The 24,055-nt window shown below is 42.6% G+C and overlaps 1 protein-coding gene across 1 annotated transcript in view; it reads left to right on the forward strand.

Annotated features, from left to right (window-relative positions):
- Window positions 1-24,055, forward strand: part of Slc9a2 (solute carrier family 9 member A2) — an 83,340-nt gene that overhangs the window by 11,618 nt on the left and 47,667 nt on the right. Inside the window, exon 2 of the mRNA XM_021198239.2 lies at window positions 20,696-21,159. Coding sequence (XP_021053898.1) covers window positions 20,696-21,159 — 464 coding nt within the window. The remainder of the gene's footprint in view (window positions 1-20,695; window positions 21,160-24,055) is intronic.

The following is a 24,055-nucleotide window of genomic DNA, read 5'->3' on the forward strand; positions in this document are numbered from 1 at the left end:
TAGAAGTACTGGATCTATATCAAACACTTGGATATGAATGGATTTTTTTCTTGTTATTACACTATGGTATAGTATAGTATAGTTTAACCGCCATTAATATTGCTTGTGGATGGTAAGCCATCTAGAAATGAATTAAAGTGTACAGGAGGGATGTGCATAAGTGTATGCGTATATTGTACCATCTCATGTAAGGGGCTTGATCACTTGCAGCCAATGTCCAGAAACCTCAAAGACCAACGGTGTCATATGCTCACCTGTGGTCTCCAGAGCACCTTGGTAGACCTGATCTACCCATTCTTTCCTTGGAGACAAAGAGCTGTCCTTGATACTCATGCATGACACTTTCATCTCTTTTGACCAGGGTAGGCCATCACCATAAAATCAGACCACAAGTGGTCATTCTGCCTGCTTCCTTCACATGGTAATTGTGAGAGCCAACTGGGAAGAATACACAGAAACAGCTGGTGGTCTAGAGTGAGCAGTAATGTGGTTTCCTAGCAACACTCCAAGCTTGGTAGGATGGAAAGAGTAAGGAGGGAGAATGCAGTATCAGTGCCGGAACACACATCTAGAATTTCAGAATCTCAATGCAGCCTTTCCTTGTTGGTGGTATAGAATGCTTACGCTTTGAGATACAGCAACCCTCCCTGCTCTGTGATTTACATCCTATAATTCCATTTACCTGTGGTCACACATAGTCAGGGATGAGTCATCTCATTAATGTCAATGGTCTTATTTCTTTCAAGTGAGAATAATTGCATCAACCTAATTATTCAAGTAAATTCCCGTAGCTATTCTATTCATCAGCAGCAATCGTTGCTGAACTCATACACTGTCTAACTTATATGTGCAAATTCATTGTCAGTTGTTGTTGCATACATGTATCCTGTGTGACAGGCCATTATGCACATTCAGGCACATAAGCACACACAAGTGACATGCATTAAAAGATGTGGTCATTATGAAGGAAGAGACGGTGTCTATTTAACTCATAGTCTAGAACTACTTGTGGTACATATTAAAGATCTAACCAATAACTATTATTAAGTAGGTTAATAATAATGAGAAAACCTTTAGTTTTTCCACACTCACATTGTACAGTAATTAAGGTAATGGTGCACCCAGTATGACACCCGTGGTTTGAATTTATTGTCCTGGCACATATATTATTCATTTGGCCTTTCACTCTCGAATAGCTTAGCCTATCCACTTGCTTATGATGGGCCTTCTATTCTTGAATGTACCTGACTGGTCCTCTAAACTCTGGTGCCCAGAGACCCAGCCCTGCCACTCACTTAGCCATGAATCCGATGTCACAGGATCGCCCTCACTCGCCTCTCTTATTTCACCTGTGAAGTGGGATCCTGATGATGACAGCTTCTTCACTCAGCTGTGGTTACAGCAGAGTCACTACATTCCGAACTTGCTGTCTTAAAACCCTCAGACACGTTGGCTGGCCTCCGAGGGAACTGATGCTTTCCTCCCTTCCCAAAGCATAACAGCGCACTGCAGAAATCCATCCTGTCCACTCGCTTGTTCCACAGAAAGTTGTGCGCTTATTTAGATGTTCTGGCCTCCTGCTGGTGGTGTTATGAATAGGCTCTTATCCAAGTCATACATATTTCAGGTTCCAACGTTGCATAAGAGAAAATGAGGAAAATCATCCATCGACTTTTGTGTGGTTTGCCATGAAAAGGAAAGGCGGAGAACACCCATCTCAGTCACTAGATTGTCCTTGGAAACTGAACGCTGAGCAGCCAGGCTCCCCATTGGGGGCTCTCACAGGCAAGGTGTGCCCTTCCCTGTGAGAGCAAGCTAGCTCTATGACACTGTCACTCTTCTGGCAGTTCCCGGGCAGCCCAGAGATGTCATGAGTGTCCATGGAGAAGTCAATAATGCATAGGCAGTGGAAATACAACTATAGCTATAACTATATAATTATATATAAGGTTCTAGTTCCATAGATATGTGTGTGTTCTATGTGCAATTATTTAAGAATTTTATGCATTTCACCTCTGTATGTGTGTGTGTGTGTGTGTGTGTGTGTGTGTGTACGTACTTTGACTATTCCACCTCTCACTGTCCTCTCTGATCCTTTCCACACTCCTGAGGAGTTCATTCTGCTTCCCAGCGTGTATGCCCCACCGCATATGATGAGAGCTGGTGTGATGAGCAAGAATGGAGCCTTATTTCCTTAGGAAGTAACTTAGGAACAACTCGCCAGGGGGTACGCCACAAGTAATATGACTCCCCCCCTCCTTCGACATCTATTAGCTGCTAATAGGGTGTGAGGGAGGGGTGGAATCTCATGAACCTCTCCTTAAGCATGGTAGAATATCGATAGTCCCACAGGGGTGGGGGATACTGGGGTGGGAAGGTTTAGGTTTTTATGATTTTTGAGACAGGGTTTTGTATCCCAGGACAGCCTAGAACTCAAGATCATCCTGCTTCCAACTCCCAGTAGATGGGATAGCTGCTGTCCATTAAGGAACTCAGCTGTATATTTGTTTGTGTGGTTTTCACTCCTGACATTGTTAACGTCAACCCTGGGCTGCTTCCTTAGTAGAATGGCATCCATCTTTCAGTCTGGAAGATGATGCTCACTGCAGCTCAAAGGACTCGAAATTTCCAATGAAATCAGCTCTCCCCTTCCTCACCACCCCTTACCCCCCCCCCATCTGTATTCGGCTGCCCAGCCCAACCTTCTCAGCTTTTGGCATCATTAGTTGTTCATTTATGTATGAGTGAGAGACAGTCTGCTGCCTCCACAGAGATTCGGCATACAGGCCTCTTGTTCTTGTCTGGTTACAATGTTACAGTTGCGGCCAGAACTTCTCCATTATTTCACAACTGCAATCTACTCTGCTCCTCAGGATAGAAGAGGCTTTCTCTTATCTTGCCTTGTGTTCCTTATGAGATTCATTCATCTACAGACACTCTAAGGCAATCTTGCTCAACCTTCCTAACCCTATGACCCTTTCATAGAGTTCCCCCTGTTGTGGTGACCCCAATCATAAAACTATTTCGTTGCTACTTCATAGCTGTTATTTTGCTACTGTTACGAATCATAAAGTAAATATCTGACATGCAACCTCTGCAAAAGGGTGGTTCAACTCCAAAGGGGTTCCATTCCCAAACCATTCCACCAACTGGAGACATAGAATTCAAACCTCTTGGTCTCTGGGGCCATTCTCAAATCACCACCTTCCACTCTCTGGCCTCCAAAGAGCCACAAGAGTACAACTATCTCCCCCTGCCCCTGTGGTGGCTGCTGTCGAGGGCTTGCAACCACTTAATTGAGAAGAGAGATTCGGCGGCAATTACTGGCAATTGTGGATTCCTTTCCTGTACTTCCATCTGTTTATTTTAAGTAACTGGCCACCTTGCTTAGCAGCCAGCCTCCTGGAGGAATAAAACTCAACCATAAAATAAGGTTCCCACCCAAGGTGGTTGCAGGGGTGGGTGGCCTCCTTGGAAAAACTCGTATAACTTACAAGGACATCGGGATGCAAACAAGGAAACCCATCAATCATTTAGTAACATGTGGTCAATCATTTAGTAACATGTGGTCAGAGAGGAAGGCAAGTCCTAGGATTAACCTCTGCCCCAGAACAATACAGTAAGAACTACTTTGAACTGTTGGCCTGCGTGCAAGGTTTTAAATTCAGCTTAAAAGCACACTCGGGTCCCGATCCTACCAGCCGAGCTCCTTCCCTTGGCTAAACAGTGGAAAGGGTGGATTCAGAAAGAGTAGATGGAACTTAAAGACACCAGAGCTCTATCATTCCATCCAAAAAAAAAAAAAATGCTTCCATACTGGAAAGTGTCATCTGGGAAGAATCTTCTCAGTTGAGCTCTCTTTTATTAAGCTCCTTTGTCAAAGGGTATTTCTAAAATGTGTATGTGGAGTTGGGGCAGGGACACAACATTCACTGTGAGGGGGCCTGGAACAGGAGGAGAAACTTAGAGACTATAAAAATTTCTCAGCAGGTTCCCCACAAGTTGAGTGACCTCAACTCGGACTTCTCCCATGAAACACAAGACGGGTACTTTTCTAAGTAAGAATACTTAGCATGTCCAAGGGCAACACTCTCTGTTTTAACAACAGGATCTCATTTCCCACCTGGATATATGAGAAATTCCACTGGCACCCGAGGCTTACTTTTCTCCTCTGGAAGAGGTGCACATTTCACGCCCAGAGAGGATATGTACAGAAAACTTTGCAAACTATCCAGGGTCGTTACTATTATTTTAGAGTGTGATAACACTCGGCTGTTTTTAATTACTGGGCTTTCTTAAAGGTGTCTCTCGTGTATTTCGCTTTCACTGTGCTGTGTTCCCAGAGAATCGTGCACAGTGCCCGGGATGGTAACAGAATCTATGTTCTTCTGCTGAATGCTGAAGTCTGAGCATGCTAGCGGAAAACACTGGCCATCTTCCAAAGCAGAGGATGATGCTTAGAGACTTCCTCAGCCCTGGCTCATGAGTAGATTAATTTGAGATGATGCCCATCAGCAGGAAGTGGCCACCCTGTCTAGGTACTTAATGGGTTTACATTTCATATAAAGCTCAAAACTATTAATTACCTTAAATTAAAAGTGAGTCTCATGGTTGATGGTGAAGCCCAATGCTCCTTTGTTTATAGGTTTCTGTGTTACAACTCCTCTGTCCATCAGCCGGAAGCTCAGCTTGCTTTCTTAGGTTGAAAGGTAAGAAATCAGTTTACAAGTACAAGACCAAGATGCAAAATAAATCAGCATCTGTGGAGAGATGTTTGTTAACTGCTCCTTTAGCTGCTATCCTAAGGGCCCGACGGAATTCTCGACAAGAGGAACTTAATGAGGGAAAGGCTTCTGTTGACTCATTGTTTGGAACACGGGGCATAGTCTATGCTGGTAGGGAAGCAAAGCAGTGGGGTGGACATGGCCCGTCATGTTGTGCCCACTGTCAGGAAGACTGGGACATGGGCGCTCCTATGCAGCTAGCTTCCTCCTCTTGCTGTTCACATTTTTACTTCGTCTGTGTCCCCAGCCCATGAGATGGTATCATTCCCATCCAGGGTAGGTTTTCCCCTTTGAGTGACACCTCTCTGGAAATGTCCTCATAGACATGCCCAGAGCTGTGTCTTCTAGGTGATTCTAAATCTGACCAATCTGGCAATGAAGACTAAATGTCAGAAGTCTACCCTTTCTCAACTTCACACACAAGCACGTCACTTCAAATCGTGACTCCCTCTCCAGCCAGTCCCAAAGGTCTCATACTTATCTCAGAATTCAAAATGTATTTAGAATACCTCTAAAAGTTTCTGTAATCATGAACAGCCCTGTGCAAAGCCTCTGAGTCTATAAACTCTGACACTGAAACTCAAGACAATCTTTTAACTGTAAGCCCCCACACAACATCTAGTCTACAATGGCAAAGGGCTTTATTTTTTGGGTCATGGTTTGTGGGCCTTGGCAGAGATAGAGAAGGCATGGTAGCAAGATGGCTGCCCATATAATGACCACAGGAAGAAGAAAGAGTTGAATGGTCCAGAACTTGATTTCTCCTCTCTTCCTTTTTTAATATTCTAGAACCCCAGCCCACGGGGCTCTTTGCACCCTGAGTTAATCTTCTCAAGTACTCACAGATATCCCCAGCATGTGTCTCCTAGGTCATTTCAAACCCAGGCAAACTGATAATAAAGATAAACCGCCATTTCTGTTTTCGTGCATGCCTAGAAATCAGCACTGATGTTGCCTGGAAAACTTCAGTTGTCACTTCATTGAAACATATTTAGGTTTGTACTAGAGAGCGATGCCTTGCTGTTAAGTTATAGGAGAGGGACGCCAGCCACGGAACTGCGGAACTGCTCCTTCTACCGTGTGCTTTGTGTAGGCTCAGCATCCTTGTCTCATGGGGAGCTTCATCTGGTATTCTTATCAGAACTGACTTGAGCAGTAGATGCCAGGAGATACCCTGTCCCTCGGGGATCCTGCTTAAGTTCACTATGAGCTGATATATTCAGTATTAGGAATTATAACCAGCTCCTCTCTCCTGTTACAACGCAAAGCAGAGTATTTTCAAAACATCTCGGTGTGTGAACAAGAGTTCCTTGTTATTAGAGGGCAAATGGAGCATGTTTTCAATTTTTGCCCATATCGAATTGCTGAAAGCAACATCTTTGGCCACCTCTCACAGAGAGGAAGCACTCTATCAGTTATGAATTCAGGGAATTCCATAAAGCATATGAACCAGAGAAGCGTTAGGCCTTATAGTTTTTTCTCTCTCTCCCTAAACCCCTTCCCTGCCTCCTTGTGTGTATGTATGTGTGTGTTAGTGCACACACATGTGTGTGTAACTGCATATGCTTATCTTTATATGTTCCATATTCAAAAGATTTTGATTCTGTGAAGAGAATTACCAAGTTTCTGTTTGAAACACTAAATACAAAATTTCTAATTATAGATATTGGAGGAAAAGTACTGAATTATTTTTTCTGACTCATTTTATAGATGCTTAATCCATTGGACCAAGCTCTCTCTAAACAACAAAAAAAAATCCTTCTAAGATATGATCTAATTTTTTCTAATTATCTTGGCTGCAAATAATAGTCTGAGATTGAAGAAAGGATGAAATGCATCCAGTAGTTAAACAGGAGCATGGGTCAAACTCTGTTTCCAGTCCCGACTCTGTGATCAGATTACGTTCCTGCTGTTATACATGGTGGGTGGGGGGCTGTTCTGGGATGGCTGTTCACTGAAGAAGTCCTCTAACCTCATGGATATGAACTTCCCTAACTCTGTGTTGTGCCCTGGACCTGCAGTGGCCTTGTCCATTGATAGAGCAATCCGTTGCAGCTACAGACCTGAGAGAGACACCTAGGGTTATGAGTAGCCAAACCTTCCCTTACATGCTCAAGGCTCTGAGATAGAAGTCTGTCTGATAAGGCATGGAATGGCAGAGACTAAGCTTCATTCATGTTGAAATGAAGATTAGGATTCTAAAAAGAAGAGAGAAGAAAAAACGGAAGGATTTGTTCAGCGCCAGCCCAGATCACAGTCAGAGCAGTTTGTGATACTTGGTTTTCTCAAACTTCAGTTTAGACACAAATCTGCCAGCAGGAACCTCCTATGTGTCTCTCTTTGTTCTCTTGAGGATGGGAGGAGAGATGAAAGCAGTGGGAGCAGAGGCTTTGTAGAACCATCTGAAACCCTAGCCTGGCTAAAGGGTACTGCTGCTCAGCTCTTGAAGGTTGACATCTTGCAGAAGTGAGCGTGGGGTGTGTGATAGAAGATGGGGCCCAATTCTGCTGATTTTTTTTTTTTTTTTTTGCAGGAAGATATGTAGGAAATTCTTAGTAAGAATCTCTCCATTTCTAAAGATGAGCTCATTTGTGGAACTGCTCTATGGACTAAGTAATGTGGTCGAGCAGTCCACTCTGGCAGGTCAGGTTACTTGCCTAAGATGTGTCATGTGACTGGAAATTTTGTTTTTATTGCAGATGCTCAATTTGCAGTATATTAGTTGCCAATAAGTTAATGCTAAATTGAAAATATCATTAATTCAAAATACCATTAATAAACCTAATGTATGGAATAACTTAGCTTAAGGACATAGCAACCAGAGCTGTGGTTCTCAACCTTCCTAATGCTGTGACCCTTTGATATAGTTCCTCGTGTTGCGGTGACCTCCAACCACCAAGTTATTTCACTGCTACTTCATAGCTTCAGTTTTGCTACTGCTATGAATCCTAATGTAAATATTTTTAGAGATAGAGTTTTCATGACCCAAAGGTTGAGAACAATAAAACTGGAGCCTTGGTCATTTCCTCTTGTGACCACATAGCTGAGTGGGAACAGCGTATCAGATGCTCACAGGAGAAAACTAGGCCGTGCCACTCAGAAAAAAAGATCAATAGTCAAAATCTGGTTTCCACTGAATGTGTAGCCTTTCATAGTCCCCAGAAGCGAAAAAACGGAACAAACACAAATCCAGAACACAGGGACTTCATCAGTTCTGTGGTTATATTGGAGGGGTCTAAACCTATTCTGTGGGATGTGAGTGCCCTCAAGATGAGTGGGAATTTTTTGACAGCCAAGTTAACACTGACAAAAATAGTGCATTTTCCCGCAAGCAATTAAAAATATAGAAGCTGCTCCTTCACTCTTGCTAGAAAGAGGCGGTTGCCTTTAGCTAGGGGTAAAGCTCAACAAGTTTTGTATTTATACAATTCTTACAGTGTAACTATTCTTCTGTTCTTTTTCACTGAGCATTTTTATAAATTTAAGGAAGATCGAGAGAATAAACACACGTGCTGTCATGGCAACATATGATGCTGTGGGAGGCAGGGTTTTTGTAATCTACTCGAACATTTCACTGTTTCTTCTCATTTTGCTCTGTATCTTTTTATAAATTATATTTTCCTTTGAATTGCCAACAGTTCTCATGTTTTCTTCCCCCATGCCTTTTAAGTAGTCCACGCTGAACACATTTCAAATCGGACGCCAAAGTGTCTTAAAGAGGCTCAGCTCACGCTCTGCGTCAACAGATCAGTCAGGGCTGCGTTTTTTTGTTTTGTTTTGTTTTTCTGGTTTAGCACATCCTGCTGCTCACCAGCGAATCCCCATCGAAGCAAAGCGTCCTCTCTTCCACCTGCTTACGTTTAGCAGTGTTTACGCAGTTAAATCAATATTTAATGTTGCGGTTACACCACTATTTTATTACGATGGGAAAGAGAGGTACAAATGGAAGTGAAGATTATTTTCTTCATGACGATATGCCATATAAAATTGGCCATCTTGATTTTAATGAAATCATTTGATGACAGGGTAAGCCGTGATATAATCTTTGCCATCTTTCACAGCTCTAGGGGGTTTGTACCATCCTTTTCTTGGGCAGGGGCTGAGAGTTCCCTGCCGTGCAGGAGAAAAGAAAATCTCACATCCCGCCTCTCTGATGCTGCATCAACTGCCAGGCCAAGGGCTTCCAGAACTCCGGAGGGTGGATGTAGATGGCCTGCTGGGGTAAGACCACAGTATCTTCTGTAGTGTTTGGCTGGAGTAGAGCCGTTATTATTTGAAACTTTTCTTTCCTTCTAGGTAGATTCTTTCTAGGTCTCTTGTCCCCAGATCTGGGTTAGGTCTTTGGTTGTTTCTATCCACTGGGATTTCCCAGCTGCTGGCTTCTTTAGTTTATGTGTAAAGATATTAGAAGGAAAAAAATTAATACCAAAAAATCCACAACAAATGAGGCTGGACTGGTGGCTCAGTGGCTAAGAACACTGATGCTCTACAGGGAACTCAGGTGCAGCTCTGGGCTCAGTTTGGTACTGGGAAGCACCTACAAACACCCTCAGGGCTCCACCATTCTTGAGACCCGGAGTTGGAGCCATGATTCTTCTCATCTTCCATCATTTTTGCTCATTTTGCTTCATGGTTAAGGTCTGAAATTTTCAGGTGCAACAAATAATAAGAAGAGAGATTTGTATTCCATCTTATTGGAAATCTGTTCATCTTCATTTAACATTAATTTTCTTACCCTTTATTTATTTATTTTTGGACTTTTAGTAGGATGAGTTTAAACATTACCATCATTTAAAAATTTTATTTTCATTAATTTTTGTTTGTATTTATTTTAATTTTATTCGAGTTACAGGAGGCTGCTTCATGCAACTACATAATGTACTTCGAGCGTAGTCCCCAGGTACTTGACTTGATGGGGTCCCCTTTCCCCACCTACCACTCCCTCCCATTACTCCCCTTTGCTCCCTTGGTATGTTGTTATCTGCAATGTTCATGTCCAAGAAACACACAACTTGTTTAAAATAAATAAATAAATAAATAAATAAATAAATAAATTTCATAGCGTTTTAAGTAACTTTATCATTTTGCATTGGGCTAAATTCATAGCTACCCTGGCTACATGTGTGCTGAGGACTCTGTGTGTTAGTCACTTCTGAAACAATATCATTCCTATGTTTTGTTATTTATACAATACTTGATTTTATAGAGATAAGAACTCAGAACTGAGGAAAAAACCTGCGACATTTTTTTCCCTTAGACTGTCTTTTAATTCAGTTATCATCATCTCCAATTGCATTCATTTTCTTACAAACAATAGAATTTTATTTATTTATTTATCTATTTATTTATTTATTTATTTATTCATTGTATGTGAGTACACTGTTGCTGTCAGAAGAGGGCATCGAATCCCATTACAGATGGTTGTGGGTCACCATGTGGTTGCTGGGATTTGAACTCAGGACCTCTGGAAGGGCAGTCAGTGCTCTTAGCCACTGAGCTATCTCTCTAGCCCCAATTTTGTTCTAATGGGAAAAAAAAAGAAGCCATACCATGAGAATAAATTCTATTTTCTCCATCTATTCTTCTGTTGATGGCCTCTTATCTGGACTTATAGTTTCATTCTCATGAGTCATTAAAGGTGCAATAAAATCAGATGTTAGTATGCAAGGCAGTTCCTCCTATGTGTGTTTGAAATTTTTTTTTTTGTATTTTTTTTCTTTCTAATATTTTTAAACCTGATTTGAAGAAGCCAGCAGCCAGGAAATACCAGTGGAGACAGGCATCAGAGACCTACCACTGGCCTGCTTTCCCTGGACAAGATAGTTGTAAAGAGTCTGTCTGGCTATGTCCCATAAGTTAATGTGAATCCTGGTAAACACCCATGTGTACGTATCTGTGATGTGCTGACTTGAAGTTCTTCAGGCGTATGCACAGGAGTGCCAGAGCTGGGTCACATGGCAGGTTTTGTTTTAGTGTTCTGAGGAACCTCCTTGCTGATTTTCATAGTGGCTGGACTAGTTTACAAACCCTGCCCTGAAGTACCGTACATAAAAGGGTTTCCCTCAGATATCCTCCTGGCAAGGCAACATTTGAGTATGACTTGTTTTCATGATGACTGTCATTCTGACTGGGTGCAATTCGATCCTAATGCAGTTTTCCCTTGCATTCCTTCACTTGTTTGAGAACAGTTTGTTCCTCTCACTAGCCTGTTTGTTGTGTTGTTCCTTTTTGCTGATTAGAGTTTTGGGTTCTTCGTGCACTCTCACTCTGCATCCCCTGAGAGAGGCTACCTCTTCGCTGGATTGCTTCCTAGTGTGAAGTTTCACCTCTTTACAGTTGGCTGTGGCTTGAGCAGCTGACGTCTGTTCAGACAGTGCTGGCCTACACCTGTGTGTTGAAGTGTTCTCCCCGCACTCTTCCTTAGCAGTTTCAGAATAGCAGGTCTTACATTAAGGTCTTTCTTTGATCCATTTTACGTTCATTTTCATAAAGAGCACAAGACCAAGACCTTTCTTCAGTGTACAAACCTTCAATTCTAGCATCATTTGTCAAGGAGACTTTATTTCCTTCATTATATAATTTCAGGATCTTTGTCAAAAATGAAATGGTTGAAGCTGCGAGTGTTTACATCCGGGTCTTTGGGTCTAGTCTACTGATCTACATTTACATTTTGGTGCTAGTACAAAGGCCTAAACATATCCTACCTTAATATTCTTTATGTTCTTCACAGTGACAGTCTTCCACCTCTTAAATTATGACCACCTGGGAGTTTTGTTGTTTGCTATTTTGAGATCAATCTCATGTAGCCTAGGCTAGCCTTGAGGTTTCTATGTGGCTGAGGTTGACCTGGAGATGCTGATCCTCCTGCCTCTGCCTCCCCAGTGCTGTGATTATAGGTGTGGACAACTGCACTCCACCCAGAGTATAGTTCTTTTACAGTTGAACTATAAAAGAAACGTCTCTGTGTGTTTTTGTTACATCTTGCTATCTACATGATTCTGTAACACCAATTAACCTATGCTGTCTGTTCTCACTGGTATCTGGCCTCTTTCTTTATGAGACATTCTTCTGCCTGGATTTATAGTTTCATTCTTATGATTTATTCATGGTGCAATAAAACCAGATGGCAGTGTGTATGGCAGTGATTCAGAACAAGTATGACATCACATCTTTAGGAAGCCATGGCTCTTCCATAGTGTTCTATACATACTGTCTGATATTTATTCTTGGTAAATCCTTAAGCAGAGTGATGTTGTTCAAGAACATTCTGGTTGCCGTTTCTGTCTCTCTTCCTGTTGTTCTCCATCTCAGTAATAACCTACTCAATAATTAGTTGGACAACCTAAAACTGTGAATCCCTCCCTGAGCCCCCACCCCCTGCCCCCTGCCCCCTGCCCCCTGCCCCCTGCCCAGGACTTTCCAGGTTGGCATCATTGGAACAATAGTAACCAAACTTATTGATCTGATCCTCTCTCATGCACACCTTCCTCTTCATAAGGGCCACTTCCCAACTGTTCAAAAATGGCCCTTTATAATCATGAATCCAGCGATATCTGCCTCTGTTCACAAGCCTCCTAGGTCTCCATATTATTCTCAGAACAGATCCAAAATTTTCTCTTGGCCCCAGAATTTACATGTTCTGGCATTTGCTTGGTTTTGTTTGTTTGTTTGTTTGTTTTCTATTGTGCTCTCCTTCACTTTGAATGCCTGCCAGACTGGCCTGGTCGACCAGAAGTCTCCCAGCCCAAGGCCTCCCTGTTCTTGTTCTTTTCATTAATGTTTTGGAAAGAAGTTGTACCATGTATTGGCTCTGTTACTTCACTTAGGATTTTTGTCTCTCCTGGACCACACAGATATGAAGTATACATGAGAAGGACTCCCTCACCTTTCCCTTCTTTCCTCTGTGTCCCCATTATCTCCTGCTTTTGTGCATTATTTAACTTTTGTGTTTTACCATTGGATGGCCACTACTCCCCTTGTGCCAGCTGTAATGACTAGTGTGTGAAGGGTCACAAGAAATGTAGATTAGATGAAACAAAACTAATTTGATGTGGTAATGGTTTCTGCTTCCTCCAGTTGCTTCCTATCATGCACAAAACCAAAGTAAATGTCCCCAGTGCAATATTCTATGACTTTTCAATCCTAATAGCACAGTTATGAAGAAACAGAAATCCTTATTATCTGAAATTTCCTTTTTATTACTAAGTGTTCATTCTGTCATTAACTCCTTCTTGTGCTGAGACCGTCTTCCACAGCATTGTGGACAGGGCTATGTGTAGTTTGGGCTATGCTAAGCATCTTACACTGGTGGTTAATTGTATTCACTTGTTTTGCCTCTTTGGGTGTTTCGATCTTCTTATTTCTAAATTCCAGTCTCTTGAAAGTGACTTCTTTTTTATTTGTCCATGTATAAACATGAGGCGATGCCAAGATCTCTTTCCTGGTGTCCTCTGGCCTTGGTAGAGAGGTGGGTCAACAGGCGCTGCTTACACTCTTAGCAGCGTGGATCCCTGCTTCTGTCTTACAGTTTCACTTCCCTCCAAACCAGACACAGCACATCCTTCTGGACTTAGTCTCTCTCTCTGAGCCTCCCTTTCTGCTTCATTATTAGAGGAATTTAAAAAGTCCTCATCAACCAATCTTAATGTCACCTTTTACTCATAAAGTTTTCTTGTGTGTCCTCATCTGACCTGCCTCTCACTCCCATTTCTCTAGTACTTGTTGTATGATGACATTGATCATTGTCTTTCTTCCATCATCAATTATTATGGGCACATCTTATCTACTGGACTAGAGATACATTCACTGAATACAAGGTATAATTGTGCTCTAACTCATCCAACCCTCATTGACAGCAGATGCTCAATGAATCTATGATTAAGGGACCGAGTCTTGTCTTTGTACCTTTCCAAAGTCCACCCTGGGCGGGAATTCATCAGCTTTTCTTTTCCTTTAAGTGGCCAAGTCACCTGGGAAAATTAAATAGCATCTGAGTTCTACTCTAGGTGATTTCAACAATGTTTGACACTTCATTTCTATTTTCAAATGTTGCAATAATTTTATAAAGATCAGTGCTTTGTGAACCCAATAGGTGTAACATTCAATGAGAAGAAAGCCTGTGCTAGATTATGTTTGAAGGTGATTGTTAAATTACTCTTTCAGCTTTAATTTATGACTAAATGTTATGACACGTCTACATGCCTGGTTGTATGTTTTTAAATATCTCTTTAATTTTTTATTATCTTTCATAGAACATCTTTATTTTAAATAAAAAGATATATTTTAATGGAATATATCCTTAATATATTTTAAATTAATTCTTCTTTATTTATTGAATTTTATGTATTTTGTATTTTATTTGTCTCATGTCTTAACTCTTTGGATTAGTAGTTTACTTAATATGATTTACTTTCAGAAATATACTCTACTCAGTTTTTACTTGAATTATATTATAAGAATTTGTTGAAATATCTGATTAAAAATAATGCTACTATTTTCTGTCTGTTATGTCTGGCCAATTGCTTACTGCACTTCTGTTTCTGGAGGTATGTATTTAGTTGCTATAGGAATGGGGATATAAACATGTTTTAGGTTTAGACGACCTTGCTTATTCCTTTCAATACTTGAAAACGAGCTTCCATATTACTTATTCCATGTTCGTCTCTTTTTCTCCCAATCAGATAGGCATGACTTACATAGACAATTACTGAGTCTGAGGATAGCCAGCCCCAGGCCCCAGGCGCCAGGGCTGGGCCAGGCAGGCACGATCACTGCACAGTACTGCCTTGGTGTCCACATGTGATTGTTCTGTGCTTAACTCAAGCTTGGCAAATATTTGTTCATCCAATAGATGCTATTATATATTTCTTCAATCTGCTTTAAAATATAGAACAAAAAATAAAATGGAATTGGGACATTTGCATCTGTCTTTAGCTCACACTGATGCAGCAAACCAGAGAGTCTCAACTACTTTCCCTGTCTCCCTTGAGTAGTGTGTGTCTGTCTGTGTGAGTGTGTGTGAGTGTGTGAGTGTGTGTGAGTGTGTGTGTGTGAGTATGTGTGTGAGTATGTGTGTGAGTGAGTGTGTGTGTGAGTGTGTGTGTATGTGTGTGAGTGAGTGTGTGTGTGTGTGTGTGTAAACACCTTCCTTGCCTAGTTGGATTTTATTTTGTTGTTGTTTTTAGGTTTATTTTCTATGCTTTTCTCTGATTCTGACTTTTACATAGTTGCTCCTTGGTGGATCCTGCTATCTGAAGCTTCCTGTAATTTTTCTGCCTTTGCCCTCTTCTCAGAATTTGATAAAAACAGGTTATGGTAGCCACAGTGAGAAAATAAAGTAAATTAATCTCAGTGATTTTTATTTCTATGCTGATGTTTAGTTTTTAAGCTCAGTTTTTTTCTAGACTTATATGTAAAGAGAGATTGGATTCATGTCACTCTCGGGGAGGAGTATTGCACATTGTATTTTTATGTATGCATACTCCTGTTCTCCTACTGAGATTTGTTACAATAAAAATAAAACAATAAAAATTTAAAGCACTATCACTGCCTAGTTTTATATGCTGGTAATAAAAATTGAATGAAAAGAAATACGATATCCCTCAAACAATAAACAGGAGTTACCAGGAACTACAAAGAGCCTGCACCTTGGTAGGTAAGCACATAGCAGCCTGCAGCCCAAATATGGTCCATGGATTGGCTATGTATGGCCTGTGGGCTAAGGATCATTTATAAATGATCAAATCCAAATTTAAATAAGAACATGGCAGCATGTGGAACTGTATGGGAGTCTAGTTTGAAAGTTCATAAATAAAGTTTCATTGAAACACGGGCACAGGAATTCACTTTGCTGTTACCCATAATGCATTGCATCATTTGCACTATGAAGACAAACTAAAATATAGCTCACATGCTAAAACTATTTACTCTCTGGCACTATTCTGAACATCTTGGCCACTCTCTGAAGTGCACAGTATTATTTCCATAGTAGTTCATGTCAGCCTTATAAAAAAAAAAAAAGCAACAATTTCATTTGGTTTTCCTCTCCATGTCTTACTAATAGTAGGAGGGTGGAACATCCAGGCGCAGTGACTTCTGTCTACTAAAGTTAATTTAACCTTCACAAAATACCCAAAAAGAGAAACAAACACACACATCGTGAATGGTGATTAGTTTTGTGTGTGAGACTGATATTTAAGAAATCAATTAAAAAACAAAACAAAACTATAAAAACTACTCATTTTGGTGATCAGCCGATTCCAAGTGCTCACTGAAGCATAGAAGTGGGGACACAATGTCTTGTCTACCATGGTGTCACAGTGTGCCCTTCATGCCTCTGCTTCAGTGCCCTGAAGGGCACTAAGCTGAGGCCTCCTGTGACCGCCCTTCACTTAATCCCATCTTGATCATGGAACAGCAGGACAGATTCAGTAGCTACTGTTCTATTTCAGGAAACAGTCACTCAATCCATTTTGACAGACGTGAGCATTTATATAAATTCCCAATTGACTCACAGGTGTTCCTGTCTGATGCTGCTGGAGCTCTGGATCTCACCTTCGGGTGATTTTCTTCCTGTGCATATATTTGCATATATTCTCCCTCCTCCTTGGGCCTTCGTCCCATTGGTCCGGTCTTCTGATTGCCTCCTTCTTTGCTCCCTGCTCTGTTTGCTTCTCTGCCTGTATCCTATTGGCTGAGGTTTTGGTGAGACCCTGGCATGTTGCTTAGATTGACCGGCATTCCTGTCTGGGATACCTGGACACCATCTCTGTCTCTTGTCCCTTGCTTCAGTCCATATGTCATTCCCCATCCTCCTTTCAGATGCTTTAAGAGGTGTTTTCCATACTGGGGGAGACTTCTCTCCGGAGTGTGAGAGAGCCCTCGGTCTCCCAGAGGCTGAGTTAGGGAAGGGAAGGGAGACTTAAGGAACCAGAGTGGGTGTCTCTGAAAGCAGGCCTCCTCCTGTGATGCTTTGCCTCCAGGCTTCATGATGTTTGTCTGCATATCATTACAAGTGTTTTCTCGGACTTTTTCCTATGAAGTGAAGGAGGTAGCTACAATTCTGGGAACTGGCAATGTTGCACGGACAGTTGCCGTGCTGTGTGATCTGTAACCCAGTTGTCGCTGAGGAGTTTTTCCTGGGAGGTATATATTTCACTATCTCACTGGTGAGTGAGAAGAGCCTGGGTACACTAGTCACCCAACCACAGTCCTACATGAGAGAGCACAGCAAGTGGCAGGGGGTGGGGGTGGGGTGGCATGAGGGGTGGGGGAAGTACACTCCGAACTGGAACTGGCTCAGTAGTCAAGTGAAGCAACCTTGAAGGCCCATGGCTCTGCCCAGGGCTGAGTTCCAGGACGCAATGGATTGTGCTTGGATCCTGGGCTCCCCAGGAGGCTGTTGCTGGCATGTTTTTATCATACAGGAAACGCTGGCCGTGAAAGGAGGCAGCATGTGGGGAGCTTGGGTTTTGGAGGACTCCTCATTCCATTTCACAATGAGGCCAGTGGGCCAGAGGCCATAAGCAGGAGACAGCTGCACCCACTGGCTACATTAATTCCACTTAGTACTCCAGCCTGCCGGGCCATAGTAATAAAACAACCCACAACAGGTCATTTGAATACCCCACATACAGATGTTCACTTTATTGTGTAGAAATTACTATTTTATATTCTTCTAGATTAAGTTGCTTCAGCTCAGGGAGTCTCACAACACAGTATGTCACGCTGTTTGTAAGAGAGTTTTGCTTATTAAAACAATCTTGGCAGTGGGTCTCTGGGAATGTATTCTGGCACGTCCACACACCTTTCCTAAAATGTTGACACTTTTCTGTCTTAGACCATTCCTGGTGCTGCAACAATACCGTAGACTGGGCATTTATTTTCTCATGGTTTTGAATGCTGGGAGTCTAAGACCAAGCTTCCAACCCTTGGCCTCTACTGATGATGGTCGAAGGCAGAAGGGAAGGGAGGGGTGGAGACTCCCAAACACTGGAGGAGGACTCTTTTTTAGCTCAGAGTGAACACAAATCTGCAAGTCTCCTGTCTCCAAATGGCTTCCTGTCTTATCCTTTTCACAAATAAAGTGAGCTAGTGAAGGGTGAACAGAAGAGAGCCTTCCGTACATGGGAAAAGCAACTTGAACAAGGTATACGGGCCCTGTGTGGGAGTAGGGATCCAAAAGAAAGCAAAACATACAAAACCCCAAAGATATAGGCATGCACACACACAGATAAAAACCAACAAATACCCCCAAACCAAACCAAACAAACAAAACCCCAGGAATCTCTGACCTATTTGGTGACAGTGAGAAATCAGAGCACCCCAATCCCAGGCCTCTCAGGGAGGCCATGCGGTGTCAACTGTGAGCTGTTCTTCCTGTTACAATCCCACAGAGCCAGTACCTGTTTCTCAGAACCTGTGGGTCTCCCAGGGCAGGAAAGTTGATCCCGGGAGCAAGAACAAATCTCTCTTTGAAACACTGAGGGAAGGAGGTGTCTGCCATCCTTCAGCTGCAGGTTGAGTTTTGAGAGTGGGGTGGGGGTCTCAAAGAGCAGAGCAGTCTTCCTATTTGAACAAGCCTCGCTATGGAGGGCACCCTGCAATACAGATGCAGGCAGACCGTATTGACTGAGTGTGTGGAGAGAAAGGAGGTGTAGAGAGGAGACAGGAAAGAGCTGTCAGTCGTGAAGGAAGTGGTGTCAAAGGGCCGCATCTCCATCACCCTGTCACAGCAGTGGTAGAAAGCCATACGTGAGGTCCCCAGGAGGGCACCTCAGATACACCTGGCATTCCCCAGGAGGGCGCTACAGAAGTGCCTAACACCCTTGGTCCCTCAGAGGCCACCACAGGTGCGCCTGGCATCTGGACTCCCTTTCCACTAACTACTATAGTGACTTTCTCATCATCTTTGCACCAGTACAGTTTTTTGCCACAGTGTCCTGAAGTTTCTTGTTGCTGCCATGCTGGTGTCAACTTAGCATCATGGCTGAGGCTGCCTAGTGTGTCCTGTTCCCGGTTTAAGTGTCACGGTCCCAGTCACCTCTCAAAGTCCGCTCCTCTGCAGTCTGTTCTTTAGAAATGGGCTCTGCTAGAGCCACAGCCCTTTCATATTCTGCTTTGATCCTATAGCTTGAAGCGTCTCAGGGTGATGTACTGTTACCATAGGCTCTTCCAAAAACCCTTCCGTTATCCCCATGGGATAAGTCATTTTCAGTGCTGCCCTCTGTGCTCGCTTAGTGAGCATGCCCCCTCCTCCCATTTATCCCAGGACAGGCTCTTCTTCAGTGTTCTCTATCTTAAAGGCACACTGGGCTCCTGCATGGAATAAGAGAGAGCTAATTCCTTCCCTTCCTTTCTGGTGAGGCTCTTATGCCTGTCTAGGAGTTTAGCCTTTGAAGTCTGCCTAGTGTTGGCTCCTTGAGCATGTTTTCTTTAGCAAATAGCTATAGTCATTTGAACTCATTTGTACTAGACCGAAGGAATTCAGAGATACACCTGTGTCTCCACTTGTTTGGGAACTCTTCCAGAGGTAGAGTTCGTGGTGTGTATATATTCTTCATAAAACAGTTACTTAACATCCTTTTTTTGCTGGGCGGGTGTTCTCTTTTGGTTTTTTCCCCCCCGACAGAGTTTCTCTGTTTTTTTGGAGAGTCTCTATCTTGGCTCTCCTGGACTCAGTTATGGCCTTGAACTCACAGAGATCTGCCTGCCTCTGCCTTCCAAGTGCTGGGATTGAAGGCATGCACCACTACAAACACTTCTTAGTGAATTCACTTTTTTTTTTCCTTAAAAAAAAAAAATCTCAAAAATTTAACACATTCTGTATTAAAATGAAAGGACCTGAAATTAAGGATAAAGCAGTTACTATCTCTTATCAACAGCAGAGAAAGGAAGCAGAAGCCGTCTCTAAGATGACTCTTGACCCAGCCTCTGTGGTGAGAACCTGAAGGGCTTTGAGCCTTGGTTATCGCTTTTGATTTTAAAAGCATTAAAAACAACTGCCTTTTCTACTTACTGGGGTTAGAGTAGGATGGAGTGAAATGTGATGTCCAAAGATGTTCTGAATGGAGTTGAATTTTTTTAAGTTTAAAATTGCATTGCTTGGGGCTGGGGAAATAGCACAATTAAAAAAGTGCTTGCTGTCCAAACATAAGATTTGATAGAATATGGGGGGGGGGGGAAGCTGGGTGTGTTAGCACGTGCTTGTAATCTCAGAGCTGGGGAAGCTGATGGATGGGTCCCTAGTCAAATTAACATGTCCTTGCTAGTTAAAGACCCTGTTTCAAACAAACAAACAAACAAACAAGCAAACAAACATACAACAACAACAACAACAACAACAACGTAAATGTGAACAGCTCACTCCTGAGAAGCAATGCCAGAGGTGTCGTCAGACCCACGTCAGAGCCTCCTAGAAATGGGAAATGAATAGCTATGTCCCTCCCGGTGTGCTTCTAACATAGAGGACACCTGAGCAGAGGGCTGCGAGATGCTCAGTGCACACATGGAGGCAAAGATGTGTACTGGTTTTCCCACAAACAGGAGCACCGGCACACACGGGGGCCTGCACAACACATGCACACAAGTCACAGAGTTCTATTTTCATTTCCATACCGTATTTTAGAAAAACGTAATAAAGGTATAGGAACCCCCACATGCTACCATGGAAACAACAGGTATTTATAGCATTTGATTTCTGGCTTAAAATTCAGTTTATGCTTCAGTAGTGTCTCCTGTACATATGTAAATCGGTTAAGGGTAACTTTTTCAAAGTGGGCCGTTTTGCAATGTGGAAGTCAAAAGTATAGTGATCATGGAGATTCTGAAGTTGTGTCCACTGTTGCTTTTGGAACTAATATCCCTTCTCCTTGACTCCTGCATAACCTGGACTCTGTGTTTCTCCTAACCAGGTTTTCATCTCTATCACAAGTTGCCCACGATTGTGCCGGAGAGCTGCCTTCTCATAATGGTCGGGCTTCTACTGGGTGGGATTATCTTCGGTGTTGATGAGAAGTCTCCCCCGGCCATGAAGACGGATGTGTTTTTCCTATACCTCCTGCCACCCATCGTTCTGGACGCTGGCTACTTCATGCCAACTCGCCCCTTCTTTGAGAACTTCGGCACCATTTTCTGGTATGCTGTGGTAGGCACCCTGTGGAACTCCATTGGCATTGGGGTATCTTTGTTTGGCATCTGCCAGATTGAGGCGTTTGGCCTCAGTGACATCACCCTGCTCCAGAACCTACTCTTCGGCAGCCTGATCTCAGCTGTGGACCCCGTGGCTGTGCTTGCTGTCTTCGAGAACATTCACGTCAACGAACAGCTCTATATCCTGGTTTTTGGCGAGTCTCTGCTCAACGATGCAGTCACAGTGGTGAGTGAACAGATCACAGAGCACATAGTGTGTGGGAACCACTTACCACTCACACAGTAGAAGGCTCTCCAAGGACGTAGAGGGAATAACGAGTCATGCTCATCAGAGTTCTCACACCTTCTCCTTGCTAGAGTAGCTCACAGAGCTTATGTGTATATATAAGGAGGGCGGGGAAGGGCGTGAGGCTTCTACACCCTCTTCAACACATCAACTCCCCGCATGCAAGCTATCCAAAAGCCCTCCGAATCCACCTCTTTGGGTTTCTTTTACACAGGCATGATTGATACTATCATTGGCCATAGGTTGATGACATCATTGGCTATAGGTTATCAATTTCTTCTTCCACCCTTACCCTTCCATGAGGTTGGAAGATGAGGATGAAAGACCCAACTGTTGAACTTTTTTGCCTTGGTCTTTTCAGGGGGCAGATCACATCTTGCTGGATCTGCAGCCACCAACCAATCCTTATCGCTCAAAGCTGCTGGCCCCTGAGAAGAGTGTACAGATTGGATGTCTGGGAACACTGAGGACACATTTTATAACATCAGAGCACTTCACTTTGATTAGTGAGCTTATGGCGTGATCTTGAAACTCTTAACACATATTTTAATTACTTACACATTAGGGTACGTGTAGGGCATTATTGGCTCCTTGTTTTCATTTTGTAATGCCTCCCCCCCCCCCCAAAGAGTGTGCAGCCAGTACCTTCATAAAATACAAAGTACAAGTTACAGAGCATAAACATGATTGTGGCCATTGTATCTCTAATTGCTTTGCACTGTGATTGTTTTTAAAGTAATGGTCTTTTGTAATAATTTAATATATCGCAGATCCCCATAAGAAGGGAAGCCATTATTAGTATATACAGAGTGTCCAACACTTGTGAAGCGATGTTTACTAAGTAATGTTCTCCCTGGGAACAGTTTGTCTGCTGTTGATGGCTGTAGAGACATCTTTTCTCATGTGTTCTTTCTTCTTCTACTAAAGCAGCACACCCCTGCAGAGAACATCCCTGGCTCTCATCATGTTCCCATGGGCAGATTTTTTAAAAAAATATATATAAAGCACTAATTATTTTAATTATTTCTTAATTGTCACACACAGATTTAAAAGTTGTCATTAACTTTAGCAGAATTCCCTTCCACCTTGCCTTCTGAACTCAGGCAAGGAGTAAGGTGGGTGAGGCAGATTGATTACAGGACCTTCAGAGATCTCTCTCTCTTCAGTACGCAGAGTCACATGATCCCGATTTGGGAAACTGGTTAGTTTGTACTAGTGGTATCTGAGGGAGACAGGAATGGCAGCCGTTAACTCCTAATGGACAGTTCTCTCTCGCCCAACTCTTTATATAACCCAGAAAGACAGTCTTACCATTTTGTAGATGAAACTGAGATGGGCAGATTAAAGTGTGTTCGCTTCACCCAACCTCAGTCCTCTCCCCATTAGCTCTTGCCTTTCAGAATCACAACTCATTTGATAGTGTGCACAGGAACAAGCACGGTTCTCTTTTAGTTATATTTTACTGTAAAAGCAGACCCCTGAAGTAAAGGAAAGTTTTTTTTTTTTAATCTGAAAGGATGTGCATTAACTTCAGGTGGACATTATTATGGAGAAAATAATTTGATAGTTAATAAGTCATATAATTTTAGAGCAGCTCCTATGATGGATTTTTTTTTCAGACAGCAAGTTAACGTACTCAAAATAACTGAACTCAATTCATACATTCTATTATTTATTAACAGTGATTGGTCATTAACTTTTGGTATTAAATTTTAACTAGGACCTGCCATAACAGTGAAGACATTTTATAACTCATTCTAATTTCCTCAGACTTCAGATTTTCCCCTGGGACTTATATTTATATGTAAATTTTGCCCTTGCTAGAGGAGATTATGGACCTGTGAATGTGGAATCCTTGGAGCAAGTCTATTTAAGGCAAAAGAAAACTTAGAAGGAAATAAGAACACCTTGCTGAATTCCTTCTAAGGGAGAGTTGGGCTGTTCTGAGAATGACGATCAGTTTATGTGGTCTCTCTCCTACCCAGAAAATGCCTCATACATTTAGCTCAGTGGTTCACTCTGAGTTTTTCTAGAGTCAGATTTCTGGGGGGGTGGGGGGGTTATCTGGATAACTCACAGTTCAAAGTGTTCAAATGCAGTGGGAAGGCCCAATGCTCCTCAGGCACTTGCTCTCAAGGGGGCACAGCCATGAGCTGCTTTGTGGATAGAGATGTGGATAGAGCTGGCTGCCCCAGTGAAGGCAAGACAGACCAAGAAAACATGTGGGTATGTGTTTAAGTGGAAGCTCTTGTGTATAACCTATTGGTTTTCTGTGGTAGACCATATCTGGACTTCCAAGCTCCCTTAAAACATACATTCATGGAACATCAGAATAGTCTGCCATGCTTGCTACCAGATGACGGTAAAGGTAAACTCCCTGATATCACTTCTCTCATAGAATTGATGTCATGTCGCACTGAACTGAATCCATGCTAGGAACAGCTAGAGTAATGGTGTAAACAGTTATGAGACATCTCCCCAGAGTCCTTCAAGGACAGAGGTGGAGATTTTCCTGATGATCCTTGGCTCAATCCCAGAGTCGCATCACCAGGAAAAGTTCTGCTCACTTGTGGAATACAAAAAGTTGTGAAGGTCTCATCCTCTGTTCTACTCCCCCCCCCCTCAGTCTCCAAGAGGATGCATCCCCTCTGCTAGGCTTCGTCACTGCCTTGACCTCAAGGCTCTTGAAGGTTAGGGGCATCCCCTCTCACTGATGCCAGGCCGGGCAGGAGGAACAGGATGAGGAACTGTGGGAGGGTGGACTGGGTGGGGGTAATGATTGGATAGTAAAAAAAAAAAAATAAAAGTAATATAAAATGATAAAAGGAAAAGAAAG

Source organism: Mus pahari, chromosome 5 (genome assembly GCF_900095145.1).
Source record: "Mus pahari chromosome 5, PAHARI_EIJ_v1.1, whole genome shotgun sequence".
Lineage (NCBI taxonomy): Eukaryota > Metazoa > Chordata > Mammalia > Rodentia > Muridae > Mus > Mus pahari.